Genomic DNA, 25,195 nt, shown 5'->3' with positions numbered 1-25,195 from the left:
AGCCACCAAAACTGCTATCCACTGGTACTGTCCCCGGTAGCATCCTGTACCAGGCCCTTTGGACAGGAGGAACAGAAGGACCAATGCAGTTCTCTCTCTGCCAGCACTGACTCAGGACTGGATGAAGTCTTTTTCACCTTATAATAAAATACCTTGACTTCATCATTTCTTCAGAAACCTATCTTTCACATTTAAGAAGGTCATGCTGCTGCTGCTGCTGCTGCTGCTACGTCGCTTCAGCTCTGTGCGACCCCATGGACTGCAGCCTACCAGGCTCCTCCGTTCATGGGATTTTCCAGGCAAGAGTACTGGAGTGGGTTGCCATTTCCTTAAGAAGGTCATAGAAATGAATTTTAGAGCAATCTCCTCTATGGAGATTTGGGTTAAGAGCTTTCTCTGTAGGGGAGTTTCCTTTGCTACTCCCGCACCCTCTTCTCTCCATGAACAACTTTAAAAGGCATTCAATGAGATTCTGTTCTGAGAGACCAGATTCAACACACAGCACACAATTTTGCTAATTGGTTCAGCTTCGGAGAACAGCTCTAGTGATTCCCAGGAACCTGTGCTTTTCAAGCAATTCCAGCCTACAAAAGGACATGTCAATAAACTGCCCTCAGAGTCAGTCTGCACTGAGCTTGACCTTAACCTGATCTGAACTTCTTGGTACTTTGGACCAGAAGAGCATCAGTCACACCCAAGTTTCCAGTAGAAGTCACAGTGCAAAGAAGGAAATCAAAAGTACTAACTAACCCAAAGAGATCTTCCTCAATACTATATTGCTTGAAATTTTAGTCTCTCCTGATTTGTTCACAATTAACTTTCAAAGCTAAATGTGAACTGACAGTTTCATGAACAGAGATAATGAAGCCTAGAGACCAATGATAAGAATTGTATACTCTTCCTTGGAAGCTTTCTTCAAATTAAGTTGCTAGCTGGATTTCTTTCGGGCTTATTGTAGACTCACCAAACTATAGAACGAGTGATTTACCAAACGAACCTTGGCTTTCTTTTTCTAATGCTTCATTTAACTAGTTTATGCCTCAGAGTAAAGCTATTATAATGGAATTATCTTTCTAATGAGCAATGGTGCAATGCTTCCCAGACAGCAATACCCAGAGTTATGCAGTGTTTAAAAGCCACCACGACTTCAGGGAATACTCACTATTTTTTCTATTGCAAATACTGTAGTCACATTCAAAATGAATGAGGTAATTCTTTTGGTGTTTTTTCAGACTTTTAATTCTTTAATAAATTATGGCTTCCCAAAGGAATAAGCATAGTTCATTAGCAGTGCTAATGAAAATGTCATCTTCAGTAAAACTTACCAGAATATCATTCCCTGAAGCAAAATGTTTTCAGTTGCTTTGTTTGCCAACTTTATTAAAGAAAAACTTTGTGGTCTGGTTTAGTAAATTGAACATAATTGAGAGAGGAGAGAAGCAATCATCCTTAGACAAGTAATTATACAATTTTTAAAAAAAACCCAACTCTAACAATAGTGTTACAAATCTTCAGGGGAAATAAGAGATTTTTTAAAAATAAAAAGATTGGCATGAGAAACATTATTATCAATAAGTCCTTTTATGCCATTTATGTTAATTGCTGAGGCCTTCTCTCCTTTCATGTTCAATCAAGAAATTTTGAGAAGTTCAAAATAAATAGTATGCCTGCTACAGGCCATAAACAATGACTCAGAGTCAAATGTCCAACTCTTAAGGATTCAGCTCAGTAGTTTGCTTCTTAAACAAGTTTGTTTACATTTGTCCTAGGGAAATACAACTTATTTTACTGGCTGGCTCATACTAGCATACTGCATATTAGTTGAGACTAATAAATGAAGGTTTCATTAAAGCAGCAGACTAAACTGTTATTCTGATATCATTTTTGCTTCTTATAGGAAGGTTTTCTTGTTATTGTGGAAATAAATGATGACCACCTGAATAAGATCAATGGCTATTTATTCAGTAGTTACTATAGTGTGGATCAGCTACCATATCTTATGTTTGGTGGAGACTCAAGGGCAGACAGGGGAATCAGAAAGCTTTATATATATATATATTTTTTTTAAAGGGCATCAAGTATGCCCTGATTGAAGGTTGTTGATACAGGAAAGCTGGAGGTGGGAGAGTCAACAGGACATTTTATGTAATTGACTTGGAAAGCGTGTTTGATTTTCTCTGGTTAGCCCTGAGTTAGAAGCAAGGGCAAAACACAGGAAAGCTGACAGTCATTAACCAAGTCCTGATCATTCTGCATCAAATGGTTGTAATTGGCTTCCTGGGCTGGTCACTGCAGAGATTGTGGATCAGAGATCTATTGCCATATATAGTCTAGCCAACATCTGTGTGTATGTTCAATCTTTCATCATACATGGCAGTTACTTCCTTGAATTACTTTCTCACCTCCATCTGCTTTGAAAAATAAAAATGTAGTGACCTACAAAGCGATTTACCAAACTATTAAACTCCATTCTTAAAGAATGAGTCAGAGCAGGGTGACAAAGATGGGAATCTCAGTTGAGTTCATTTCAGTCGCTCAGTCGTGTCCAATTCTTTTTGACCCCATGGACTACAGCACGCTAGGCCTCCCTATCCATCACCAACTCCCGGAACTTACTCAAACTCATGTGCATTGAGTCAGTGGTGCCATCCAACCATCTCATCCTCTGTCATCCCCTTCTCTCGTCTTCAATCTTTCCCAGCATCGGGGTCTTTTCTAATGAGTCAGCTCTTCGCATCAGGTGGCCAAAGTATTGGAGTTTCAGCTTCAGCATCAGTCCTTCCAATGAATATTCAGGACTGATTTCCTTTAGGATGGACTCGTTGGATCTCCTTGCAGTCCAAGGGACTCTCAAGAGTCTTCTCCAACACAGTTCAAAACCATCAATTCTTTTGTGTTCAGCTTTCTTTACAGTCCAATTCACATCCATACATGACTACTGGAAAAACCATAGCCTTGACTAGATGGACATTTGTTGGCAAAGTAATGTCTCTGCTTTTAATATGCTGTCAAGGTTGGTCATAACTTTTCTTCCAAGGAATAAGCGTCTTTTTATTTCATGGCTGCAGTCACTATCTGCAGTGATTTTGGAGCCCCCCAAAATAAAGTCTGCCACTGTTTTCATTGTTTCCCCGTCTATTTGCCATGAAGTGATGGAACTGAATGCCATGATTTTAGTTTTCTGAGTGTTGAGTTTTAAGCCAACTTTTTCACTCTCTTGTTTGACTTTCATCAAGAGGCTCCTTAGTTCTTCTTCGCTTTCTGCCATAAGGGTGGTGTCATCTGCATATCTGAGGTTATTGATATTTCTCCTGGCAATCTTGAGTCCAGTTTGTGCTTCATCCAGCCTAGCGTTTCTCATGATGTACTCTGCAGACAAGTCAAGTAAGCAGGGTGACAATATACAGCCTTGATGTACTCCTTTCCCTATTTGGAACCAGTCTGTGGTTCCATGTCCAGTTCTGACTGTTGCTTCCTGACCTGCAAACAGATGTCTCAGGAGGCAGGTCAGGTGGTCTGGTATCCCCATCTCTTGAAGGATTTTCCACACTTTGTGGTGATCCACACAGTCAAAGGCTTTGGCATAGTCAATAAAGCAGAAATAGATGTTTTTCTGGAATTCTCTTGCTTTTTCGATAATCCAACGGATGTTGGCAATTTGATCTCTGGTTCCTCTGCCGTTTCTAAAAGTAGCTTGAACATCTGGAAGTTCACGGTTCACGTACTGTTGAAGCCTGGCTTGGAGATGGGAATGGATACTTTAAGTATGTGTGTGTGCTATGTCACTTGTGACCCCATCACTGTAGCCCACTAGGCTTCTCAGTCTGTGGGTTTCTCCAGGCAAGAATACTGGAGTGAGTTGCCATGCCCTCCTCCAGGGGACCTGCTCAACCCTGGAATCAAACCCACATCTCTTATGTCTCCTGCATTGGTAGGTGGATGCTTTACCACTGAGCCACCAGGGAAGTCCTATTTTTAAGTATATGTGCTCCTTCCTATTTTTTGCAGTTTTATTTTTTAACCATAAATACATCTTAGTTATATAGCTTTTAAAATTGTATGTTTGTTTAAAAATAGACACTTAAAGAAAGCATTGATATATAAGTTAAAGCATACTGACATTTTAATACTGGATGCTAATAGAGTGGTTTTTCTTAGAGTTTTTATGATTTAGGTAGGGAAGACACAACATTTTACTTTCAAAGGTTTTCTAGAAATCTTAGGGACCCACACATATATCAAGTTAGAAAGATTCTGAGCAGTAAACAAAACTATCTACAAACAGAACCACATTTAGAACCTTGCTGGAGAAAATATGAGAGACCCCCTAGAAAAGGAGATTCTGAACTCTTGTCATTCTGGCCCTGTAGTGACCACTTCCTCCAGCCATCTCAGTTTCCAGGAGGGATGGTTGCTGCAGCAGCAATTGGAGTTATCAGATTATTTACATTTACTTTTGGCAATGAAATTCTGCTTAAGGATTCAATGTGCATGGAAGTTAATGTGCATCACTTAATTTCTCTTTATATAAATTTTATAAGATTTTTTTTTCTTTTTTTTCTTTACCACACTGCATAGCTTGTGGTATCTTAGTATCCTGACCAGGGACTGAATCTGGGCTCTTAGAGGTGAGAACGGGGAGTCCTAACTACTGGATTTCTGGGGAATTTCCTATATGAATTTTAAAATCATCTTTATCCCTTATCATTTTTTTCATGCATGTAATTTTTAAAGGTCAAAGAATGCTACAAGTCCTGTAGTAATAATAAAAACAAGGTCTTTGCCCTCTCCCTACCTCTCCACTGCTTCCATCCCACTCTGGAGAAAAATCTTCAATTCTTTCAGCTGTTTCTTCTGGAACTTCCTATATATCATTAAATAATATAGACAATTGATATTTTTATTCAAAAGTTGAAATCATCAATTTACTTCTATTACATATGTATGACTTATCTGAAATTATTAATATACTAGTTCTCATCCTGCTTTTAGGGCTTCCCTGGTGTCTCAACAGTAAAGAATCTGACTGCCAGTGCAGAAGCATGGGTTCGATCCCTGGGTCAGGAAGATCCCCTAGAGAAGGAAATGGCAACACAATCCAGTATTCTTGCCTGGGAATTCTCATGGACAAGAGAAGCCTGGCAGGCTATAGGAGTTGCAGAGTTGGATACAGCTTAGTGAATAAATACATTCTGCTCTTGTAACTGTATCTGTCTTTTTGGTTGTTGTTAAATTATTTTTCATTACTATGTTTTCATTACTAGGACTACAAAAATACTATACTTCTGAACCAAACTGTATATAGTGATATTTTCTTTCTTACACAATTTATTTTCCTGAAATTAACAATTACATGTTTTTTGTTTATTTTTCTGTCAACATCTTCTTAAGTTTTTCCACCCCCTCCAACAGCTCTGAAAAATGCTACTTGATCAAATTTTCCATGTTATCAAAATTATCAACTAGTTTACCAGTTCCATAGCTGTCTTGGAACCATTGATCCTGAAGTCCTCCCACCTTCCAGTCTGTACCACTTCCTCTCAAAGTTCTATTTCACAGTTCTAGTACTGAAATTGTCAGAAACCAGCATCCTGGAAATTCTCTTCACCCATTTCACTTTGGATCCTGTTTCTTGGATCCCATATATCCTATTTTAGTTTATGCTCTTGATGAAGTACATCCATCTAGAAGCCTCCAGAAAAAGCATGTATAAGAGATCAATTTTTTTGAGACACTAAAAAAAAAAAAGGTTTTTTAATTGCATGCAGATTGCTAGTCTGTTTAGACATATGATTCCAAGGAAAAACAATATTTTCCTTAAAATTTTAAGTGCATTGTTTAAATATCTTCTAACTTCCAAAGTTACTGAGAAGTCTGATGCCATTCTGATTTCTAAATTCTTACTATGTGGACTGTTTTTTCTTCTTGGAAGCACTGAGGATCTACACTGCATTTTTAGCGTTCTAAAATATCACAGTGACATATTTTGGTGTGAGTCTTTCTATAACCATTAACCTTGCTGGTCAGTGGGCCTTTTTTGATTTGTAGAATCTTATTTTTCAGTTCTGATGAACTTCTTGCATTATTTACTTCCTTCCCTTAATTTGTTAATTTCTTGTACTACATACTTAATTTTCTCCCTTGATCTCTCTTCTGGAATATCTTTATTTGATATTCTTTGTTTATCAAACCTCTTACTTTCCTAGATTTCCTTTCTCATCCTTTCTTTCTTTCTGGATATTTCCTTGACCCTATCTTCCAAATTTGTTTAGTTTTGTGTTTTGTTTTCAAATTTTTAATTTTAAAGAACTCTTTTCTTCCTTTTTTGATTATAGTGTCCACTTCATGGATTCAGTATCTTCCCTGAGGATAATAATTAAAACTTTTTGATTTTCCCCATATTCCTTGCATTGACTCAGAACTTCTATTTCCTCAGAGATTTTTTTTTCCTGGTGTGTCCATTTTTGGTCACCATCCTTCATGATGGTGACTATTTGGGCATTATCCAAATGTTTGGTGACCCTTGGTTCCTTACTGCTGGTGAAAACAGATGATGGGAAGTTTTTTGTATATGGGAGGGGCTCTTTGATTGGTTTTCTTGAAGGGCAATAAAGTGGCCAACCTGACTTTAAAAATAGTTCTATGGAGATATAATTCACATACCATACAATTCACCCATTTAAAGTGTATAATTCCATGGCTTTTGGTACATTCACTGAGTTGCACATCCAACACCAAATAGATTTTAGAACACACTCATTAACCTCAGAAAAACTCCTAACCCTTTAACGGTCTACCCCAAGTCATAGCCCTCAACCCCAGGCAACCACTAGTCTTCTTGCTATCTCTATAAATTTGCCTATTCAGGATATTTCATATACATAAAAACATACACTATGTGGTCCTTTGTAACTAACTTCTTTTACTTAACATAATATTTTCAAAGATTATGCTTATATCATATAATATATACCAGTACTTTAAGCCTTTTTATTGCTGAATAATAATTCATTGTATGAATATATATATATTTTAGCCCATCGTCTGTTCATGAACTTTCAGGTTGTTTCCACTTTTTGGCTATTGTGGATACTGCTGCTAAGAACATTTGTGTACAATTTGTGTGTGGACATGTGTTTTCAATTCTCTTCGGTATATATTCAGGACTGGAATTGTTGTGTCATATAGTAACTGTCTGTTTAACCATTTGAGAAACTGCCAGATTGTTTTCTAAAGTGGCTGCACCATTTTACATCCCCACCAGTAACATATGTGGGTTCTGATTGCTCTGTATTCTAGGTGTGTGCTTAGTCACTCAGTCATGTCTGACTCTTTTTGAGCCCATGGACTATAGCCCACCAGGCTCCTCTGTCCATGGGATTTCTCAGTCAAGAATACTCAAATTCTAATAAGGTGGATGAAACTGGAGCCTATTATGTAGAGTGAAGTCAGAAAGAAAAACACCAATACAGTATGTTAATGCATATATATGGAGTTTGATCTCTGAATAATGACCCTACATGCGAGACAGCAAAAGAGACACTGATGTAAAGAACAGACTTTTGGACTCTGTGGGAGAAGGCCAGGGTGGGATGATTTGAGAGAATAGCATTGAAACATGTATATTATTGTTAAGGGACACACACCGATTGAAACCGCCCACCCTGGCCAGGCACCATAGTAACCATTTGCATGAGTTGTTTTATAACAGGAGGTCCTGGTAAGGAACAGGGAACTAATAAGCCTCCACCAACCAGAAGAGTTCGGGAAAGGTCAAAAGGAGACACCACCTATCTGACCACCTCCCAGAATCCTTCTCTCTGGCATCCATCTTGGCTGAACAAGGTGTGAACCACCAGGAAGGACTCTGAGTCAGAACGATTGGCTAAGGACAACCTGGAAACTAATACCATCAACATAAAACCCAAAACTGCAAGCCATGTGACAGAGCAGTTCTCTTGGGTTCCCTTACCCTGCTGCTCTCCATCCGGGTGTTCTTTCCCAATAAAATCACTTGCTTTGTCAGCACATGTGTCTCCTCAGACAGTTCATTTCCAAGTGTTAGACAAGAGCCCAGTTTCAGGCCCTGTAAGGGGTCCCCTTTCCTGCAACATTATCATATATGAAATAGATCTCTAGTCCAGGTTTGATGCATGAGGCAGGGTGCTCAGGGCTGGTGCACTGGGATGACCCTGAGGGATGGGATGGGGAGGGAAGTGGGAGGGGGGTTCAGGATGGGGAACACAAGTACACCAATGGCTGATTCATGTCAATGTATGTCAAAACCACTACAATATTGTAAAGTAATTAGCCTCCAATTAAAATAAATACATTAATTTAAAAATTAATAAATTCTTCTAAAAAATAAAAAAAGAATACTGGAGTGGGTTGTAACCCAACAGAAGAGTGGATTTTCTTCTCCAGGGGATCTCCATGACCCAGGGATTAAACTCGTGTCTCTTGCATCTCCTGCCTTGTAGGTAGATTCTTTACCAACTGAGCTATCCAGGAAGCATATCCTAGGTAGCGTTTGTTCTAATGATAGGTATGTTTTAACAGATGTGTCTTTTTGGTTATAGCCATCCTAGTGGGTATGACGGAGAAGGCAATGGCACCCCACTCCAGTACTCTTGCCTGGAAAATCCCATGGACGGAGGAGCCTGGTGGGCTGCAGTCCATGGGGTCGCTAAGAGTCAGATACGACTGAGTGACTTCACTTTCACTTTTCACTTTCACCCATTGGAGAAGGAAATGGCAACCCACTCCAGTGTTCTTGCCTGGAGAATCCCAGGGATGGGGTAGCCTTGTGGGCTGCCATCTATGGGGTCGCCCAGAGTCGGACACGACTGAAGCCACTTAGCAGCCGCAGTAGCAACAGTGGGTATGAAGTTGTATCTGATTGTGATTTTGATTTGCATTTTCCTGGTGGCTCAGACTAACATTTATTGTGAATCTCCCAACTGTATCTATTGTTTTTTCCCCCTCAGGAAATTCCCTTTTTGTTTTGTCTGGAGGATATGTGTCCAGCTATGGCTCCTGGATCTAAGGGGAGGAAGTAAGTTGGTAAGGGAATATCTCTGTGTTTAGTGTGCATATTTTCTCTTAGTCTCCTGTTTTTATTACTGTAACTCACCACCACCTTCTGCATTTACCACCCCCAAAACTGAAACCTCTCTGTTTCTTCAGTAAATAAAACTCCTGTCTTTTGGAGTAGAAGGGGAGGGGGTCACCCATCTGAGTGTATGGAAACGTAACATCTAATTTCTCCTTATTTAGGTATTTAATCATTCTCCTTTTCATCACCCCCTCCATTGCCCCACAATGCCTAGCTGCACCTCATCTTCAGTGGTATCTGGAGCCTCTATTTCCTTAGCTCTTTTCAGTTCAGTTCAGTTGCTCAGTTGTGTCTGACTCTTTTCGACCCCATGAATCGCAGCACTCCAGGCCTTCCTGTCCATCACCAAGTCCCGGAGTTCACTCAGACTCACGTCCATCGAGTCAGTGATACCATCCAGCCATCTCATCCTCTGTCGTCCCCTTCTCCTCCTGCCCCCAATCCCTTCCAGCATCAGAGTCTTTTCCAATGAGTCAACTCTTTGCATGAGGTGGCCAAAGTACTGGAGTTTCAGCTTTAGCATCATTCCCTCCAAAGAAATCCCAGGGCTGATCTCCTTCAGAATGGACTGGTTAGATCTCTTTGCAGTTCAAGGGACTCTCAAGAGTCTTCTCCAACACCATAGTTCAAAAGCATCAATTCTTTGGCGCTCAGTCTTCTTCACAGTCCAACTCTCACATCCATACATGACCACTGGAAAAACCATAGCCTTGACTAGACGGACCTTTGTTGGCAAAGTAATGTCTCTGCTTTTCAATATGCTATCTAGGTTGGTCATAACTTTTCTTCCAAGGAGTAAGGGTCTTTTAATTTCATGGCTGCAGCTCTTTTGCTCTTTTAGGATTCTTCAAAACAATATACCTGCTTCTTTCTAGATATAAAATTTTAATTCAAATGTTTAAATTGAATGTTTAACGTTTAAGTGTTTAATTCAAATGTATTTCAAGTGTTTACAAAAATACAGACAATGAGCCAAGCAGATAGTCTTGTTATGTTAATCAATAGTTAACACATCACACAAACACACGTGCATTTTTTCCTACTTGTTTTCTTTTAGTTAGTTATTTTTGACTCCCCCAACTCCTAGCTCAGGCACTTGAATTTGACCAATTCTCCAACTACTTTCTATCTTTTTTGGGGTTACTAAGCACTCTTATTTTCATTGAATATGGAGAAACAAGTTTCTTTTTGTTCTAATATTTTCGGAGTGATTTTCTAAGAGAGAAAGGAATATAGCTTTATTCTACTCCTCTGAATCCAAGCTTCTCTAAATTATCATGGTAACATTTCTTATCCAATATCTGCTCCTCCCTTTTTCTTAAATACTTTCGCCACTTTCATTAGCAATTGATAACATCAGCCTCCTTTTAATTTTTGTTTTTATAGTTATTATTTTATTGTCCCCCACCTACTTTGGGCTTAGCTTTATTTATTCATAAAGTAACTTGCAATTTGAAATGTTTTCCAAGTTTCAGAAATTTTGCAGGGTTTTAGAAAAGCATATGTGGAAGTTTCCTCAACTGTAGCCCAATTTATTAACAAAAGATAATTAATTTCATTTTTTTAAAAAAACTATCTTTTGAAAGAAATTAATCTAATATAAAGGGAATTTAAATAGAAAATAATATTTAAATGATATTTTGTTGTTACTGTTCTGGTGAGCTTAAAATAAAAGGAAATAATAAAGGAATCTGGGGTTATACAACATGAGAAACAGGAAAATGACAGCTCTGGATTGTGTCATTTCCCAAAAATGAGAGACTGGCACAGAGAGCTTCTAGAAGACTATGGCAGTTTTTTGTGCTAAAGGAGATTGGTCACTGGGACTCAATCAATGTCTCATTATGAAGACTCTTTCGGATTCTTTTGCTTATCAGAATTCTATTAGCCAAGCCACGGTTCAGAAATGAAATACAAATGATTTCCTAAAATTCCAGCAGTGTTTCTTCAAATTCCAATTAGGTTTCCTATGAAAGGATAATCTGACCAGAGGGCCCTACCCAGAGCCTTCTTTGAATAGACACTGGTAATCCTCTTGGTAGGGAGTGGGGTGAGGAGGCTGTCTCATGTAGAGATTTGACTATAATCCTAAGGATTTCAATATGGGATTCTAGAGTTCTGTCAATACTCTGAGCTCCTCACAAGTAGAAAGGCAAATTTGGTTAAACTTAGAAATGTATTTTTAGAAAGTATTACTAATTTCCCACTCCCCCTCCCTGCCCAGAGGAAGACCAATTTTTCCTGAAATGCCAGTAGCGTTCTGCTATCAGGCAGAAGTCTTTAATAATTGTGTGCTGATATTATCTGGGAGCTCTTCTGTCTTGCAAAGGAGAGGATAGCACTAGATGGTGTCCAAGGACCCTTCCAGACTGGTTGTCCCATACATCTGTGAAACCTCTCATTAATACTCAAGGGTATTTTTCAGAGTAAAGGAAGGAGAGACAAAGTTACAGAGTATTTTAAATAAAATCTTTGCATTAAAAAAACTTATTTAGTTATCATGTATAATTAGGGTGTGGATACTTATTTCTTTGTGGTCAGAGGTGACATTCCTATTTCCATAAAAATTATCTTCACTGTTAAAAGCATTCAAATATATGATAAATAGGTAACAGACTAGCCAGTGCTATATTTTATCAGATTCTTTGTGTCTCTCTTCTCTCTCTTTCCCTTAGTATCTGTCTTTCTGACATCTGTATCTCCAATCTGTCTCTTATACACCTGCTGCCTGCCCCAACACACACACACACACACACACACACATACAGTTGTTTGCTTGTTGTTTTAGAAAAGAATCAAGTAGAGAAAATGCAACATAATTCAATAGAGTAAACAATGAACTACCCATCAGTCCCACTCTATTACTCACTAGCTGTGGTGTCCTAGACTGGATTATTTATTTCCTTTTTCCTCAATGTCCTCCTCTGCAAAGTGGGAGGTCATAACTGATACATTTATCTCAAAGGTTGCTGTGAGACTACAATGAGTTAAATCTGTCTTTGAACACTCTATGAAGGGCTATAGCAGTACAAAAGTACACCAGTTTAAATGGGAAGAAGTTAGAGAAGGCAATGGCACCCCACTCCAGTACTTTTGCCTGGAAAATCCCAAGGACGGAGGAGCCTGGTGGGCTGCAGTCCATGGGGTCGCTAAGAGTCAGACACGACTGAGCGACTTCACTTTCCCTTTTCACTTTCATGCATTGGAGAAGGAAATGGCAACCCACTCCAGTGTTCTTGCCTGGAGAATCCCAGGGACGGGGGAGCCTGGTGGGCTGCTGTCTCTGGGGTCACACAGAGTCGGACACGACTGAAGCAACTTAGCAGCAGCAGCAGCAGTAGCAGCAGCAGTTATTAGTCTGATACGGACTTAGGAACCCATTACAGCATAATATAGGAATTTGAGGATGGATTATACATTAAAAAGCATGAGTTCAGACCCTAATTGTCATGGAGGTGGGCAACTGTCCATGTTTTAAAGAGAATTGATTTCAACTTGTACCTTGTGTTTTGTTAAGAATTATCTGTGTAGAAGCAGGTCAGTCTTAGTACCACTAAAAATGGATGGAATGGATTTTTGATGTAGATAAAATGGTACAAATACCACAGCAGGGACCAAAATTTCAAGTGCTTGGAACTGTTGTCTCAAAGGCCACTTAGTCCAATCTTCTGTCCTGGTTATCTACCTCTCTCTGACAAGGAAGCCTTGCTGGATTCTTTCAGCCTCTGCTAGAAGGGGAACACCCACCATCCTAGGGCAGTTCTTTGTAATTTTAGAGTTCTGACCGATTACAGTAAGGAAGAACTTCTTGTGGCCCTGTAAACTCTCATCCATTAGTTTTAGTCCTGTCCCCTAGATACACTGGCTTGTTTGAAGATTAAAATCAAGCTCCCTGAAGTTCTCTTTTCTGAAAGAACTGACCCTAGGTTCCCCACTGGGGCAAGGTTTCACATCCCTGACTGCTCTGCTTACTCTTTTCTTTCTGGGTGCTGATTTGCTAGATCCCTCTTAAGTGTGTTGCCAAGAAATGCCTCCTGAGCTCTTCCTGGAGGTCTAAACCAGCATGGTCACTTGTTTCATTCTCAGCACTGTTCCTTTTCTTGTAGCCTAAGCTGGCATGGCTGTTTTTGATAGCATCCTTTCCTTTTATTGATGACCTTGGCATGGGCAGCACACTGCCACTGCCAGAGTGAGAGCAAAAGATGCAATAGAGTCTGGCAGGACCTGGGTAATTTTACACAAGATAGGCTGGGGACCTGGCTGGGGGTAAGGACACAGACAGAGATGTGGAGCTATAAGGGTGGCTTGGGTAGAGGGATATTACGAAGGGAAGGTTTAAAACTGAGAAACAATTTTGTTTGAGAGTCAAATCTCTGACATCTCAATAGAAGAATAGTGGATTAGAGTCTTTCTCTGTAATCCTTTGGCTCCTAAGGCTTTGAAGCTATTTCAAAGGAAAGTTAAGTTGCAGCTGGAAAGTTTATATACATATATCTATGTATATACATTATTATAATTATTTTTAATGAGGAGGTTGGAACATTAATCAGATCCTGTATTAGATCTCAGTTGATGGCAGCTGCTATCTGCATGAAGTGAGGAGAACTTCGAGGAAATAAAAGTTTGGAAAAATCCAGATGCTATTGCTTTGTATGTTGTGATGATGTGTTAGCCAGACTCTAACAGGCCCCCGTTGAGTTTAACCTTCTGGTATTCATACTCTTTGAGGTTGACCTGAGTAACAAATATGAGGCTGTGGAAATGATGGTATGTTACTTTTGAGATTAGGTTATGAAAGATGTTGTGGTTGCTGCCTTGCTCTCTATGAACACTTGCTCTGGAGGAAGACAGCCACCATATCATGAAGATAATCACGCAGCCTTATAGACAGAACTGCTTGGTAAACTGAGGCCTCTTGCAACAGTAAGAGGCCATGTGGGAGTCATATTGGAAGAGCCTCCTTTAATCCATTAAATCTTCAGATGATTGTAGCCCTGGTAAACATCTTGACTGCAATCTCTTGAGACCACAAGCCAGAACCATCCAGCTAAAGTTCTCCTGAATTTCTGATGCACAGAAAATGTGACATAATGTTTATTACTGTTTTAGTTACTAAGCTACTGTGTTTTAAGTTACTAAGCTCTGAGGAATTTGTTATGCAGCTTTAGGTAACTAATACTGATGGATAGAATGGAGGAATGAAGAATAAAGGCTCTGCATTCTAGGCCTGGACTTATCCTAGCCCCAAGGGTGGAACAGGTGTTAGCATCATTCATTTATGTCCATTCTGGACACTGCTGACCACATATGGCTAAAAGATGACAAGAAGAAGGGGCTTCATGTCCTCTTGTTTCCTCTTCTTTCTCTGCCTTCTTTTTGTTTTTAGGGAGAGGACTAGGAAGACACTGAGAACTCACACAGATTTTGTTTTTGACTTGTCAGTGGCTCCTGAGAAAACCTGCATTGGTCTTTGTCCATTTGTTACTAGGCTGTGGGTCCTTGAGAGCAGGGCTTAGATCTTTATTTCTATCCCCATCACCTACCAAGTGAACATATTTGAACAACAGATGAATTTAAGGGGGTAGATGAACTCTCTTCTCCTAAATTCTGCTGATTCCATTCTTAGAATGGTTCCTGAAGTGGAACCACTTCACTCACAGTTCATCATTGAAGTCTTGGTAACAGCATGCATGCCATCAGTCATTTTCACTGTTAACCCTTTACTGTGCTGTGCTTAGTTGCTCAGTCTTGTCCAACTCTTTGCGACGTGAAGAACTATAGCCTGCTAGGCTCCTGTCCACAGGGATTCTCAAGGCAAGAATACTGGACTGGGTTGCCATGCACACCTCCAGGGGATCTTCCTAATCCAGGGATCCAACCCAGGTCTCCCGCATTGCAGGCAGATTCTTAACCATCTGAGTCATCCAGGGAAGCCCACTATTAACCCTTCCCACCAGCTATTTCACTATTTAAAAAATCCTCCTATTTAAGCCCTTGCTTTTAAGATCTTCCTTTTACTTTTCCATCCCATTTCTTCTCTGAAATGCTGCTTTAACTGTTGCTCAAGCTCCCATGATGCAGGAGCACATAAAGAGATTTTCTATCAATACACCAGCAATATACTACTCTCAGGTGTCCAAAGTCACAGTGGAAGGAATCTTGAACTGAAGCTAGGAGCATTAATTCTGGGCTGCTGTCACTGATTGGTCTGTATGTCCTTGGGCAAATTGCTTCCCCTCTCTGGACCTCAGTTTATCTTAAACTGAGATAGTAAGTCTAGATGAGCTCTTAAGTCATTGGGTTCTCATAACAAGTTAGGATTCCAAGATGCAATCCAGAACTGAAACCCGTATACCTCTGAGCAACTGTTATGATTACAGTACAAGGTTTCCGGGACTTCTCTTTATTAGCCCAAGGATATTGCCTCAGTGAAAGACTATCTGGTTTATTGGGGAAAGCCTTCTAATTTTGACAGACATGATCTCTGTGGTTTCAGTTTTGTCACTAACTCTGGGTGATCTTGAAATAGCTCAACAGAATTCCATCACCTCCACTAGCTTTGTTCACAGTGATGCTTCCTAAGCTCCACTTGACTTCGAATTCCAGGGTGCCTGGTTCTAAATGAGTGATCACACCATCATGATTATCTGGGTCATGAAGATCTTTTTGTACAGTTCTTCTGTGTATTCTTGCCACCTCTTCTTATTATCTTCTGCTTTTGTTAGGTCCATACCATTTCTGTCCTTTATTGAGCCCATCTTTGCATGAAATGGTCCCTTGGAATCTCTAATTTTCTTGAAGAGATCTCTAGTCTTTTCCATTCTATTGTTTTCCTCTTTTCTTTGCATTAATCACTGAGGAAGGCTTTCTTATCTCTCCTTGCTATTCTTTGGAACTCTTCATTCAGATGGGTATATCTTTCCTTTTCTCCTTTGTCTTTTGCTTCTGTTCTTTTCACAGCTATTTGTAAGGAATCACTGCACATCATGACTGCAGCCATGAAAAGACACTTGCTCCTTGGAAGAAAAGTTATGACCAACCTAGACAGCATATTAAAAAGTAGAGACATTACTTTGCCAACAAAGGTCCGTCTAGTCAAAGCTATAGTTTTTCCAGTAGTCATGTATGGATGTGAAAGTCGGGCTATAAGAAAGCTGATAGAAGAAGAATTGATGCTGTTGAACTGTGGTGTTGGAGAAGACTCTTGAGAGTTCCTTGGACTGCAAGGAGATCCAACCAGTCAATCCTAAAGGAAATCAGTTATGAATATTCACTGGAAGGACTGATGCTGAAACTCCAAACTTTGGCCACCTGATGGGAAGAACTGGTTCACTGGAAAAGACCCTGATACTGGGAAAGATTGAAGGTGGGAGGAGAAGGGGACGACAGGAGATGAGATGGTTGAATGGCATCACCGACTCAATGGACAAGAGTTTGAGTAAGCTTCAGGAGTTGGTGATGGACAGGGAGGCCTGGCGTGCTGCAGTCCATGGGGTCGCAAAGAGTCGGACACGACTGAGCGACTGAACTGAATTGGGTGATCTTAGGCAAATTCTTCTTTCTGGATCAGAGCATGGAGGCTGCTGCTACACAGAAGAGGGTCGAAGACCTGGAAGTGATTTGGACATCTTTGACCAATTCCTTTTCCAGATCCTGGGAGGCTCAGCCCAGGAGCCAGGTCCTGGCCGGCCAGTTGTCCCTTTCCTAGGTGCAACCGAAAGTTAAACTAGCTTTGCTAACTGAGCTTCGGCTGGGCGGGCGGTAGCTACAGGTGAGTTCTTAAAGGGGCCGCCAGAGCTTGAGTAATACTTGAAGCTGTTGACTTGGAGGGAGTTGCAGGCAAGGGAGAATGAATGAGAAAACGAACGAACCAATTTTCTATTCCCTTCCTTAAATGCATTCATACTTGGAATTAATCACTTAGATTTAAAAAATTCTCTGGTAAAACCTTCAATCTCTTATCAGATTAACTAATCTCCATGTTTTACCTACCCTTCTTTAATTCAGTTCCTCCGAAACTTTTACTGAGGGGCTAATACTAACTTTTAAAAAATTAGCACCGAGTGTAAGAACGCAAAGACGGCACCCCTCCCCCTCGCAAATGCCTCCCTTTTCCCCCTCCCAGGCTCCGCCCTTTCCCGCCCCCTATCGTGGGTGGCGGAGTCGACACCTCCCAGAGAATGCTTTTCCAGGTTGGGGATCCACCCCTGGGGTGGATCTCTCTCCGGCAGAGTTGGAAACGACACGCGTTTAGTGAGGTTAAAGGGTGTCTCGGAATGTGTGTCCTGAATCTGGTGTAGGTGAGGTCACATTTCTCTTCCATCACTGTCACTCTTCCTCGCCTGGTGCTCTACTCGGTCAGAGCCGCGGGACACACCGGTGGGCTAGGACGAGGTAAAGGCGGGCTCTTCCAGGGCGCCCTGACCCACCTGTAGAGTCTGTGCGTGAACTCCTTTGTTCTCAGAACCACTTCGGTGGCCGCGCCTTTATGCAAGGAGCTTCACTTGGATGTTCCTCAGGTCCCCTTCTGCCGTCCCCAGCCCCCTCCTGGCCCTCCTCCCTCTTCGAACCCAAAGGTAGCAGCGCTGAGAGCCCGGGGCTCGGCGCGAGCCGCCTCCTCACTTCCCATTGGCTGAGAGCGCTGGGAAAGCGGTCACGTGGGGGCGCGGCAATCCAGATCAAGGGCCGCCATCTTGGCGGAAAGTTTGGGGGGAGAGCGGTTGGGGGCGCGGAAGGAGGCGAGGTTCCGGGGGTGTGGCGGCTAAGAGCTGAGCGGGCGAGCGGGCTAGCGGGCACCGGCGAGTGAGGAGGCGCCGGCGGCTGAGGCGGAGGAAGAGGCAACGGGGGTGCAGCCGCCGAGGGGAGCTCCTCCCCCGTTCCCTCACCCCCGTCTGCACAGCTCCGCGAGCCCCGGGTGGGGCGGGGGGACGTGGAGCGGGGCAGGGCGGGGGAGACGGTCCGGGGCGCACCCCAGCTCCGAGCGCACGCCACTCGCAGGAACTTTGTGGCGGCGCCGCAGGTGTGGGGGCCCGCGGAGGTGTGCATGTGGGGCACGAGGGCGTCGGAGAGCGGTCGCTGTCCTGTCCGGCCCTCGCTGGAGTAGCTCGGAGGAAGCCAACAAGGAATCAGGCAAGCGAGAGGAGGGGGCCCGAGCAGGGCGGGGTGATCATTCCAGTTGGTTCCTTCTCCGACTGCTTTACAGTCTCTGCTGGTTTAGGGGCCAAGGGTCGGAGCGCCTCTTCACCCCCCAGTAGCAGGTGGGGGGTATGCCTTCTAATACCGGGGGAGGGGTGGCCCCACGTCTAGCATTAAGCGCCCTTTGGAAAAGGGGCAGCTTTCGAGGAGAGTTTGGCAGCTTGCTACTGTCTGCTCTTAATTTGCAGGGGAACCCAACGTTAGGTAAAAGCTTTCTACATTGACACTGCTGGGTTTTGAGGCTCTTTCTCCTTTCACTTGGGAAAACTTTGCCAGGTGGACTTTTCAAATAGGGCTAGGAGTTTTTCGATTTGAGAGTTAGGGGTAAATGCTAGGTTAACCTCGATTCTGTTCTTTTCTGAATTCAGTTCTGTTTCCTGTTTTGTGTTCTAAGGTGTGTGTGCTCTCTTCCTGATTCTGGAGAAAAATGCCGGTCCGGAAGCAAGGTGAGAGTTTACTTCGGAACTCTTGTGGGTGTCCCTAGCATTTTTTCTGTTTTGTGCTTGCTGTGTTTTACAGATGTTTGTGTAACTGATGAAACAGCACAGCCTTAGCCTTACTACTTATGGAATCTAAGCCTCAATCATTCAGAAGATGGAAACACCTAAATGTTTGTCAAACTTTTTTCCCTTGCTATCTCTCTAGTGACTGGAGAGGCAATTAACTTTTTTCCCTCTGAAATGTCTTTTTAAAAAGTTTGTATTGGCGTTTTAATATTTCATTTTATTATTCTTAGTAAACCCTTTCGTGAACGAATGTAGAATATTGGCTAAGAACTACTAGTTTTGAAAGAATATTTGAATTATAATGACGGATTGTAGTAATCGGCGTTTGTATATTAGATCAACTGAAACCGTGTTATTAACGCTGATTAAATGATCACTAGAACACATTGGTTACAAAGTACTCACCTTGTTTTATTGTGACATAATGAACAGTTTTGGATCATTTCTAAGGACTATGTGTACAGGAACATAGTAGCATGGATTGACTTGGAGGTTTGGAGAATCGTTTAGGTATCTTTGTAGTCATTTGCTGCATAGCTGGTTTGTAATACTTCCTTGTAAATATATAATTTTAATCAAACTTTTTGTTTCTTTTCAGATACCCAGAGAGCATTGCACCTTTTGGAAGATTATCGTTCGAAACTAAGCCAAACAGAAGACAGACAGCTCAGAAGTTCCATAGAACGGGTTATTAACATATTCCAGAGCAACCTCTTTCAGGCTTTAATAGGTGGGAATTAAAACTTTATTTGTGACCATTATGTGTCAGCTGGGCTTAAGGCTTCTCTGAATTCACTTATTTTGAACTTAAGAGAGGGATATACTTGGTTCTTTGTGAGGCATGCAGTTACTTGAACATCCAGTGAATTGTGTATTTTGATACTTAGACCAATATCTTTTCCAAAAATATCTAATAACCAAAAAAACTTTCAGTATGATTATTTCAGTGGTCTTTGATAACAAAGGGTAATATCCTAGCATTAAAAAATGAAGAGGTTGCAAAAAGTAATGACTGAATAACTGTTAGCTTGTTTCTTTGTTGGTTTTGTTATTTCTCTGGAATCTCTGAAAATGTTTGAAGAGTTCTGTGTTTAAGAACATTCATTCTCTTAATATAGACCTCTGTTTAAACTTGGCATTTGTAGAGTTATAGACTTGAAAAATGATCTTCCAGGTAATCTTGGTCTAATCTTGTTTTACAGACAAGAATATTGAAACAGAATTTTATTCTTAACTGTAACTTAAATTTGATGTGGTTCATTGTTTTAAAGGAGAACTGAACAAGGGTGCTGAGTTCTACTCCTGACAGTGCTATTGATTGAATGACATGGTAAAATCATATAATCTTTTCTAGGTCACTGCATTAGCTGTAGCATGTGGATGCAGTGGTACAGTGGCTTTTAACCTTTTTCCTAAAAAGTAGCTAGATTCTTTTTTAAAGCAAAATCTTATATTATGTACACAATTCCTGGTATATAAAACAAGATGATCTGTTCTGGCCCTCTTCTCTAGGTACCTTGAAAAGTTTACAAACCACTGAACTAGAAAAATTGTCCCTTTCAATTCTAAGAATAAAATGCATTTTTATTCATCATTGACTATATAACATTAAAATAAGACATTTCATTGGATTATATTTTTTTCCTCAGTAGTTACAGCCTTATATCTGTGTATCAATGGAGTAACTTTTGATGTGATTTGAGGTTAATGTATCCTATTCTATAGTACTTTGAAGTTAATGTAGTCTATCAAATAGCTTATTGGTAAATTGATACTCTACTAAATTAGTTTTAGAATTAAAACGTTAAAGAAGATCACTCAGTACACTTAAATATAATTTAGCATTATTATAAACTTTTGAAAACATACACGGCAACAGAGAGAACAGTGTAATGAACTATTATGTCTGTCACTCATGTTTAAAAATGACCAGTATTTTGCTTATTTTGTTTAAACAGATGGACATTTATTAAATTTGAATTTCTAAGTTCTGAGGTTTAAGGTCCAAATGGATCAAATTGGATTCCTCTGAAAAAACAACAAAGGAAGGGAAAATCATTTTTAGTTATTTTCTAAATCACCATTAAACCTAGGAATGTTTTATTGAGTAGGCTCACCGTTTAGGAAAAAGTAGTATGACTTGTATGTCTTATTTTACATGTAATTCATGGATAGATGAAGTCCTCTGTGTGGAGTCCATGACTTAAGGAAATGATTAGTGAAGTAGTCAACCAGAAACAACACTTAGATTGAGATGGGAAGTAGATTTGCGATGTTGATGGGGATTTTTTTTTTTTTGGTATATTCTGCCTCCCCTATTTTGAATGTTTATTCTTATGCATAATTGAATTCTGATAGAGTTAGTTTTCTAATTGTAACTTATACTTGTCAATCTTCTTTGTCCTGTGTAATTTTATTGGTTGTGAGTTTAAGCTTTGCTGTTTAGGTTTACTTATATTTTAAGGTCGTATAGAATGTAGTATCAGATTTTGGTGTAAGGAAAGTAATACATTTTAGGAATTTTGAAACAAGTAAATTTAGTAGAGGGTTTTTTGTGTTTCTATACTGTAATTGAATTAATTGTTGACACTACTAAATTAATAAATGCAATTTTTGGTACATGCTTAAGTTGGATTAATTAATTTTTGAAAATTTTTAGGTCAGTAAGATTTTCTTTCCTTTGTACCTGTACCATTGTTTTTGAAACAGTGTGATAGTTTTTTAAACCTGTAAATTACCCTAAGTTAAAAACTAGAGTCCATTGTGTTCATAGTATGTATGGAAAAATTCTGTTAACTGTTTTTTCCTTTAGTAGGTAGTACTTCATCTTCTGAGGTGATACTTGTGAATCATTGAATTAAAGGAGACCTAGAGTCTTGACCACTAATTGTTGAAAATCATATGGTGCTTAAGGGTTTTGACTTTAAGAGTTTGGAAGTCATTGCCTTAGCTATAGTGAATTACTTAGTTACTACTTGGACTTGCAGTCTACAACAGTTATTTATTGAGTGATTCTTGAATTGGTAGTTTGTATCCACTGTTTTCATGCATTTAAAACAACTTTGTGCAAGGACCTAAGTTGCTATGGGAATCCCCCCACCCCATAGTTGATATATTATTAAGGTTAGGCTTCCGACACCTTGAGGGCTTCCTTGGTGGCTCAACAGTAAAGAATCCACCTGCAGTGCAGGAGACACGGGTTCAATCCCTGGGTCGGGAAGATACCCTGGTGAAGGAGATGGCAACCCACTCCAGTATTCTTGCCTGAGAAATCCCATGAAGAGAGGACCCTGGCAGACTAGTCCATGGGGTTGCAAGAGCTGGACACAACTTAGCAACTAAACCACCACCACTTTGTTGTTATTCAGAGGAATAGGCATACACATACTGTGCTATATCTGTTCTAAGATACCAATTTTTAAAAACTTCAACATCTCTGAACTTGGGATGAATTTTATAGTGGATATATATTGGCATTGGTTTTGCATTCTTAGTGGCATGTGAAATAATGGTGCCTTTTATAGTTGATAGTGTCAGTATCAGTATCCTCAATTCAGTGAAATATGGTAATCATTGTTCTTGCTCTGAGGCTTGGTAGTAGTATCCTTGATACTACTTGAAAGTAGAAAAGATTTTATTAACTTCAGAGTTTCAGCTAAGTTGTTTCTTTAGAGGTGAGTGTTTAAATTATAGCTTTAAAAAAGTCTGTGAACTGTGCATTAAAAAAAAATTTATTCCCCAAACATCTGGTGGTTATTTTTGTATAAATGGGAAATAAAGTCCACCTAATTTTAATCCCTAATTTAGGTGAGAGCAAGTTGAAAACTTAATGTATTTGATTTTGTAGTCTCATTTTCTATACTTCTAGTTGAAAATTTTGTGAGTAAAATAGATTGGATATGGTTTGATGATAGTCAGCTGTTCAGGTCCATAGTGGTTTGTGGTCATCTCTCAGTCTCAGGTTTGTCTGGGATCAGAGAGGATCTCGGTAGTCCTCAAAGATTTTGTAGCAGTCTAGACCTCTGGGTTTACTTAAGGGACCAGAGTACCCATCTACCTTCCTTGTCCATAGGAGAAAATCCTAGGCTAAAGATCAGACTGGCTTTGGAGACTTTAGTAAGTTGAATCACATGATTTGTATATTTTGTCTGTGATAAATAGCAGTCTTATTTTAAAGCACTATTTTAATTCTGCACATATTTCAAAGTGAAGATGGATTATGCAATGAAACTGTCCATTTCTGAGATTTTTAGCTTCAAATTTGTTTACTGCTACTTTATTAACTTTCCCTTGCCCTTGTAAACATAGTGAACTGCATTTAAATTTGGAAATACTGAGTTTCAGGTGTGACTCCTTTAATTGTAAAAGAAAAACCTAAAATCTATCACCTTAACCATTTTTAAAAGTGTTGGTTAGCGTGTTAAGTATATTCATATTGCTGTAAAACAATTCAGAACTTTTTCATCTTGCAAAACTAAAACTTGATATGTGTTAAGCAACAGCTCCCCTTTTCTTCCTCTCTCCAGACCTTGGTAACCACCATTCTACTTTCTGTCTCTGATTTTGACTACTGTAAATACCTCATATAGGGAAATCATAAAGTATTTGTCTTTTTGTGACAGGTTTATTTTACTTAAATGTTCTCAAAGTTCATTCATGTTGTAGCATGTGATAGGATTTCCTTCCTTATTAAGGATGAATAATAGTGAGTGGTGGCGGGTGGCATTGTCCACCTCCCCAAATATGTGTGTGTGTTTGTATAAATGTGTGTGTGTCAGATTTTTGTTTATCCATTGATCCCTAGATAGATGTTTGCATTGTTCTACCTCTTGACTGTTGTGAACAGTGTGACTGTGTGAGTATGCAAGTATCTCTTTGAGAATCTACTTTCAGTTCTTTTGAGTGTACATGCGAAAGTGGCATTGTAGGATCGTATGATAGTTAAATTTTTAATTTTTCCAAGGAACCACCATAATGTTTTTCATAGAAATTGCATCTTTTTATAATCCCAGCAACAGCGCACAGGGTTCCAGTTTCTCCAGCTTTGCTAACACTTGATTTTCAGTTTTTTTGATAGTAGCCATCCTAATGGATGTGATAATATGATTACTTTTTAAGAATGTAAAAAGTAATAGTGGCTAATATTTATTAAACACTCTCTATGTGCTGATAAAAATATCTCATTTAGTCATCATAATTCTGTGAGATGTGTATTCACCTATGAGGTGATTATACCATTTTATAGATTAGAAGAAAAAGAGGAGATGGGTGATTATGTAGCTTGCCCAAGAATTCTCAGTCAGTCAGTTGTGGAGCCAGAAACTGGACTTGGCTAATCTGATCCAGAGTCTCTCTTCACCTTCAACCATTAGGGTGGTCTTTATCATAAGTTTAATACTATTATGGGATAAAGAACACTGACAACAGGTATGTTTAACATGGATGTTGCTCTGTAGGGTCAATGTTTTTTTAAAGTTTTTACTTTAAAGGAGAATGTTTATAATGATGGAATACATATTTTGAAAAGTGTATTCAGTAATCAAAGTTTACACACTTCCAGCCATAATGGTAAAATGTCAGAGTTCCTTAGATTTTTGCTTATTATTGGCCTCAGTGATATATGTTAGTATATCGTTGTACACCTGTGTGTGTGTGTGTGTGTGCGCGCGCAGGTTTGAGGAAGGAAAACAGTTATAACAAAATATGGATCAGACTATTGGCTACAACTTTATGGAATTGGAGGAAAATTTTATTAACTTTCTGGTTGGTGGTTTTGATTGAATTGGGTTGTTACTTATTTGTTACTCTTGCTTTGAGGCAATACTTTGAAAAAGCAGAAGCTGGTTGAATTTTCTTTAGAACCTTGCAATCACAGAGCTGTAAAAGCATCTTTAAATATTTCTTCTAGCCCTAGTTATTTTATCTATGTAGGGACAGTAAATTTTTTCATAATAAAAATTTCCTTTTCCAATAATTTTCCCGATATACTATCCAGGTATTGCATTTAGTTGTCAAGTCTCTTTATTGTTGCTGTCAGTCTCTGTGTCATGTCCGACTCTTTATGGCCCCGTGGACTGCAGCATGCCAGGCTTCCCTGTCCTTCCTGTCCCCTGTTCTTCACCATCTCCCAGAGCTTGCTGAAATTCACTGTCCATTCAGTCAATGATGCCACCCAACCATCTTGTCCTCTGTCGTCCCCTTCTCCTGCCTTCAGCCTTTCCCAGCATCAGGGTCTTTTCTGATGATCCAGCTCTTCTCATCAGTTGGCTAGAGTACTGGAGCTTCAGCTTCAGCATCAGTCCTTCTAATGAATATTCAGGGTTGAGTTCCTTTAAGATTGACTGGTTTGGTCTCCCTGAAGTCCAAGGGACTCTCAAGA

The 25,195-nt window shown here is 39.9% G+C and overlaps 1 protein-coding gene across 8 annotated transcripts in view; it reads left to right on the top strand.

Annotated features, from left to right (window-relative positions):
• Positions 1 to 17,330: 17,330 nt before the first annotated feature.
• The window catches only part of DLG1 (discs large MAGUK scaffold protein 1), a 277,900-nt gene continuing 270,035 nt past the window's right edge, over positions 17,331 to 25,195 (top strand). For 3 of the 8 annotated variants that reach the window (XM_070371326.1, XM_070371315.1, XM_070371296.1), the window contains exons 1-3: positions 17,826 to 18,244; positions 18,705 to 18,756; positions 19,415 to 19,546. In XM_070371326.1, the coding sequence (XP_070227427.1) occupies positions 18,738 to 18,756; positions 19,415 to 19,546 (151 nt within the window). In that variant the 5' untranslated portion in view covers positions 17,826 to 18,244; positions 18,705 to 18,737. Of the gene's footprint in view, positions 17,416 to 17,486; positions 17,510 to 17,825; positions 18,245 to 18,704; positions 18,757 to 19,414; positions 19,547 to 25,195 lie in introns of those variants that run through there. The other 5 variants (XM_070371306.1, XM_070371289.1, XM_070371263.1 and 2 more) reach the window with 3 other exon arrangements.

This window comes from Bos mutus, chromosome 1, assembly GCF_027580195.1.
Source record: "Bos mutus isolate GX-2022 chromosome 1, NWIPB_WYAK_1.1, whole genome shotgun sequence".
Classification (NCBI taxonomy): domain Eukaryota; kingdom Metazoa; phylum Chordata; class Mammalia; order Artiodactyla; family Bovidae; genus Bos; species Bos mutus.
This window is presented reverse-complemented; position numbering and strand designations above follow the sequence as displayed.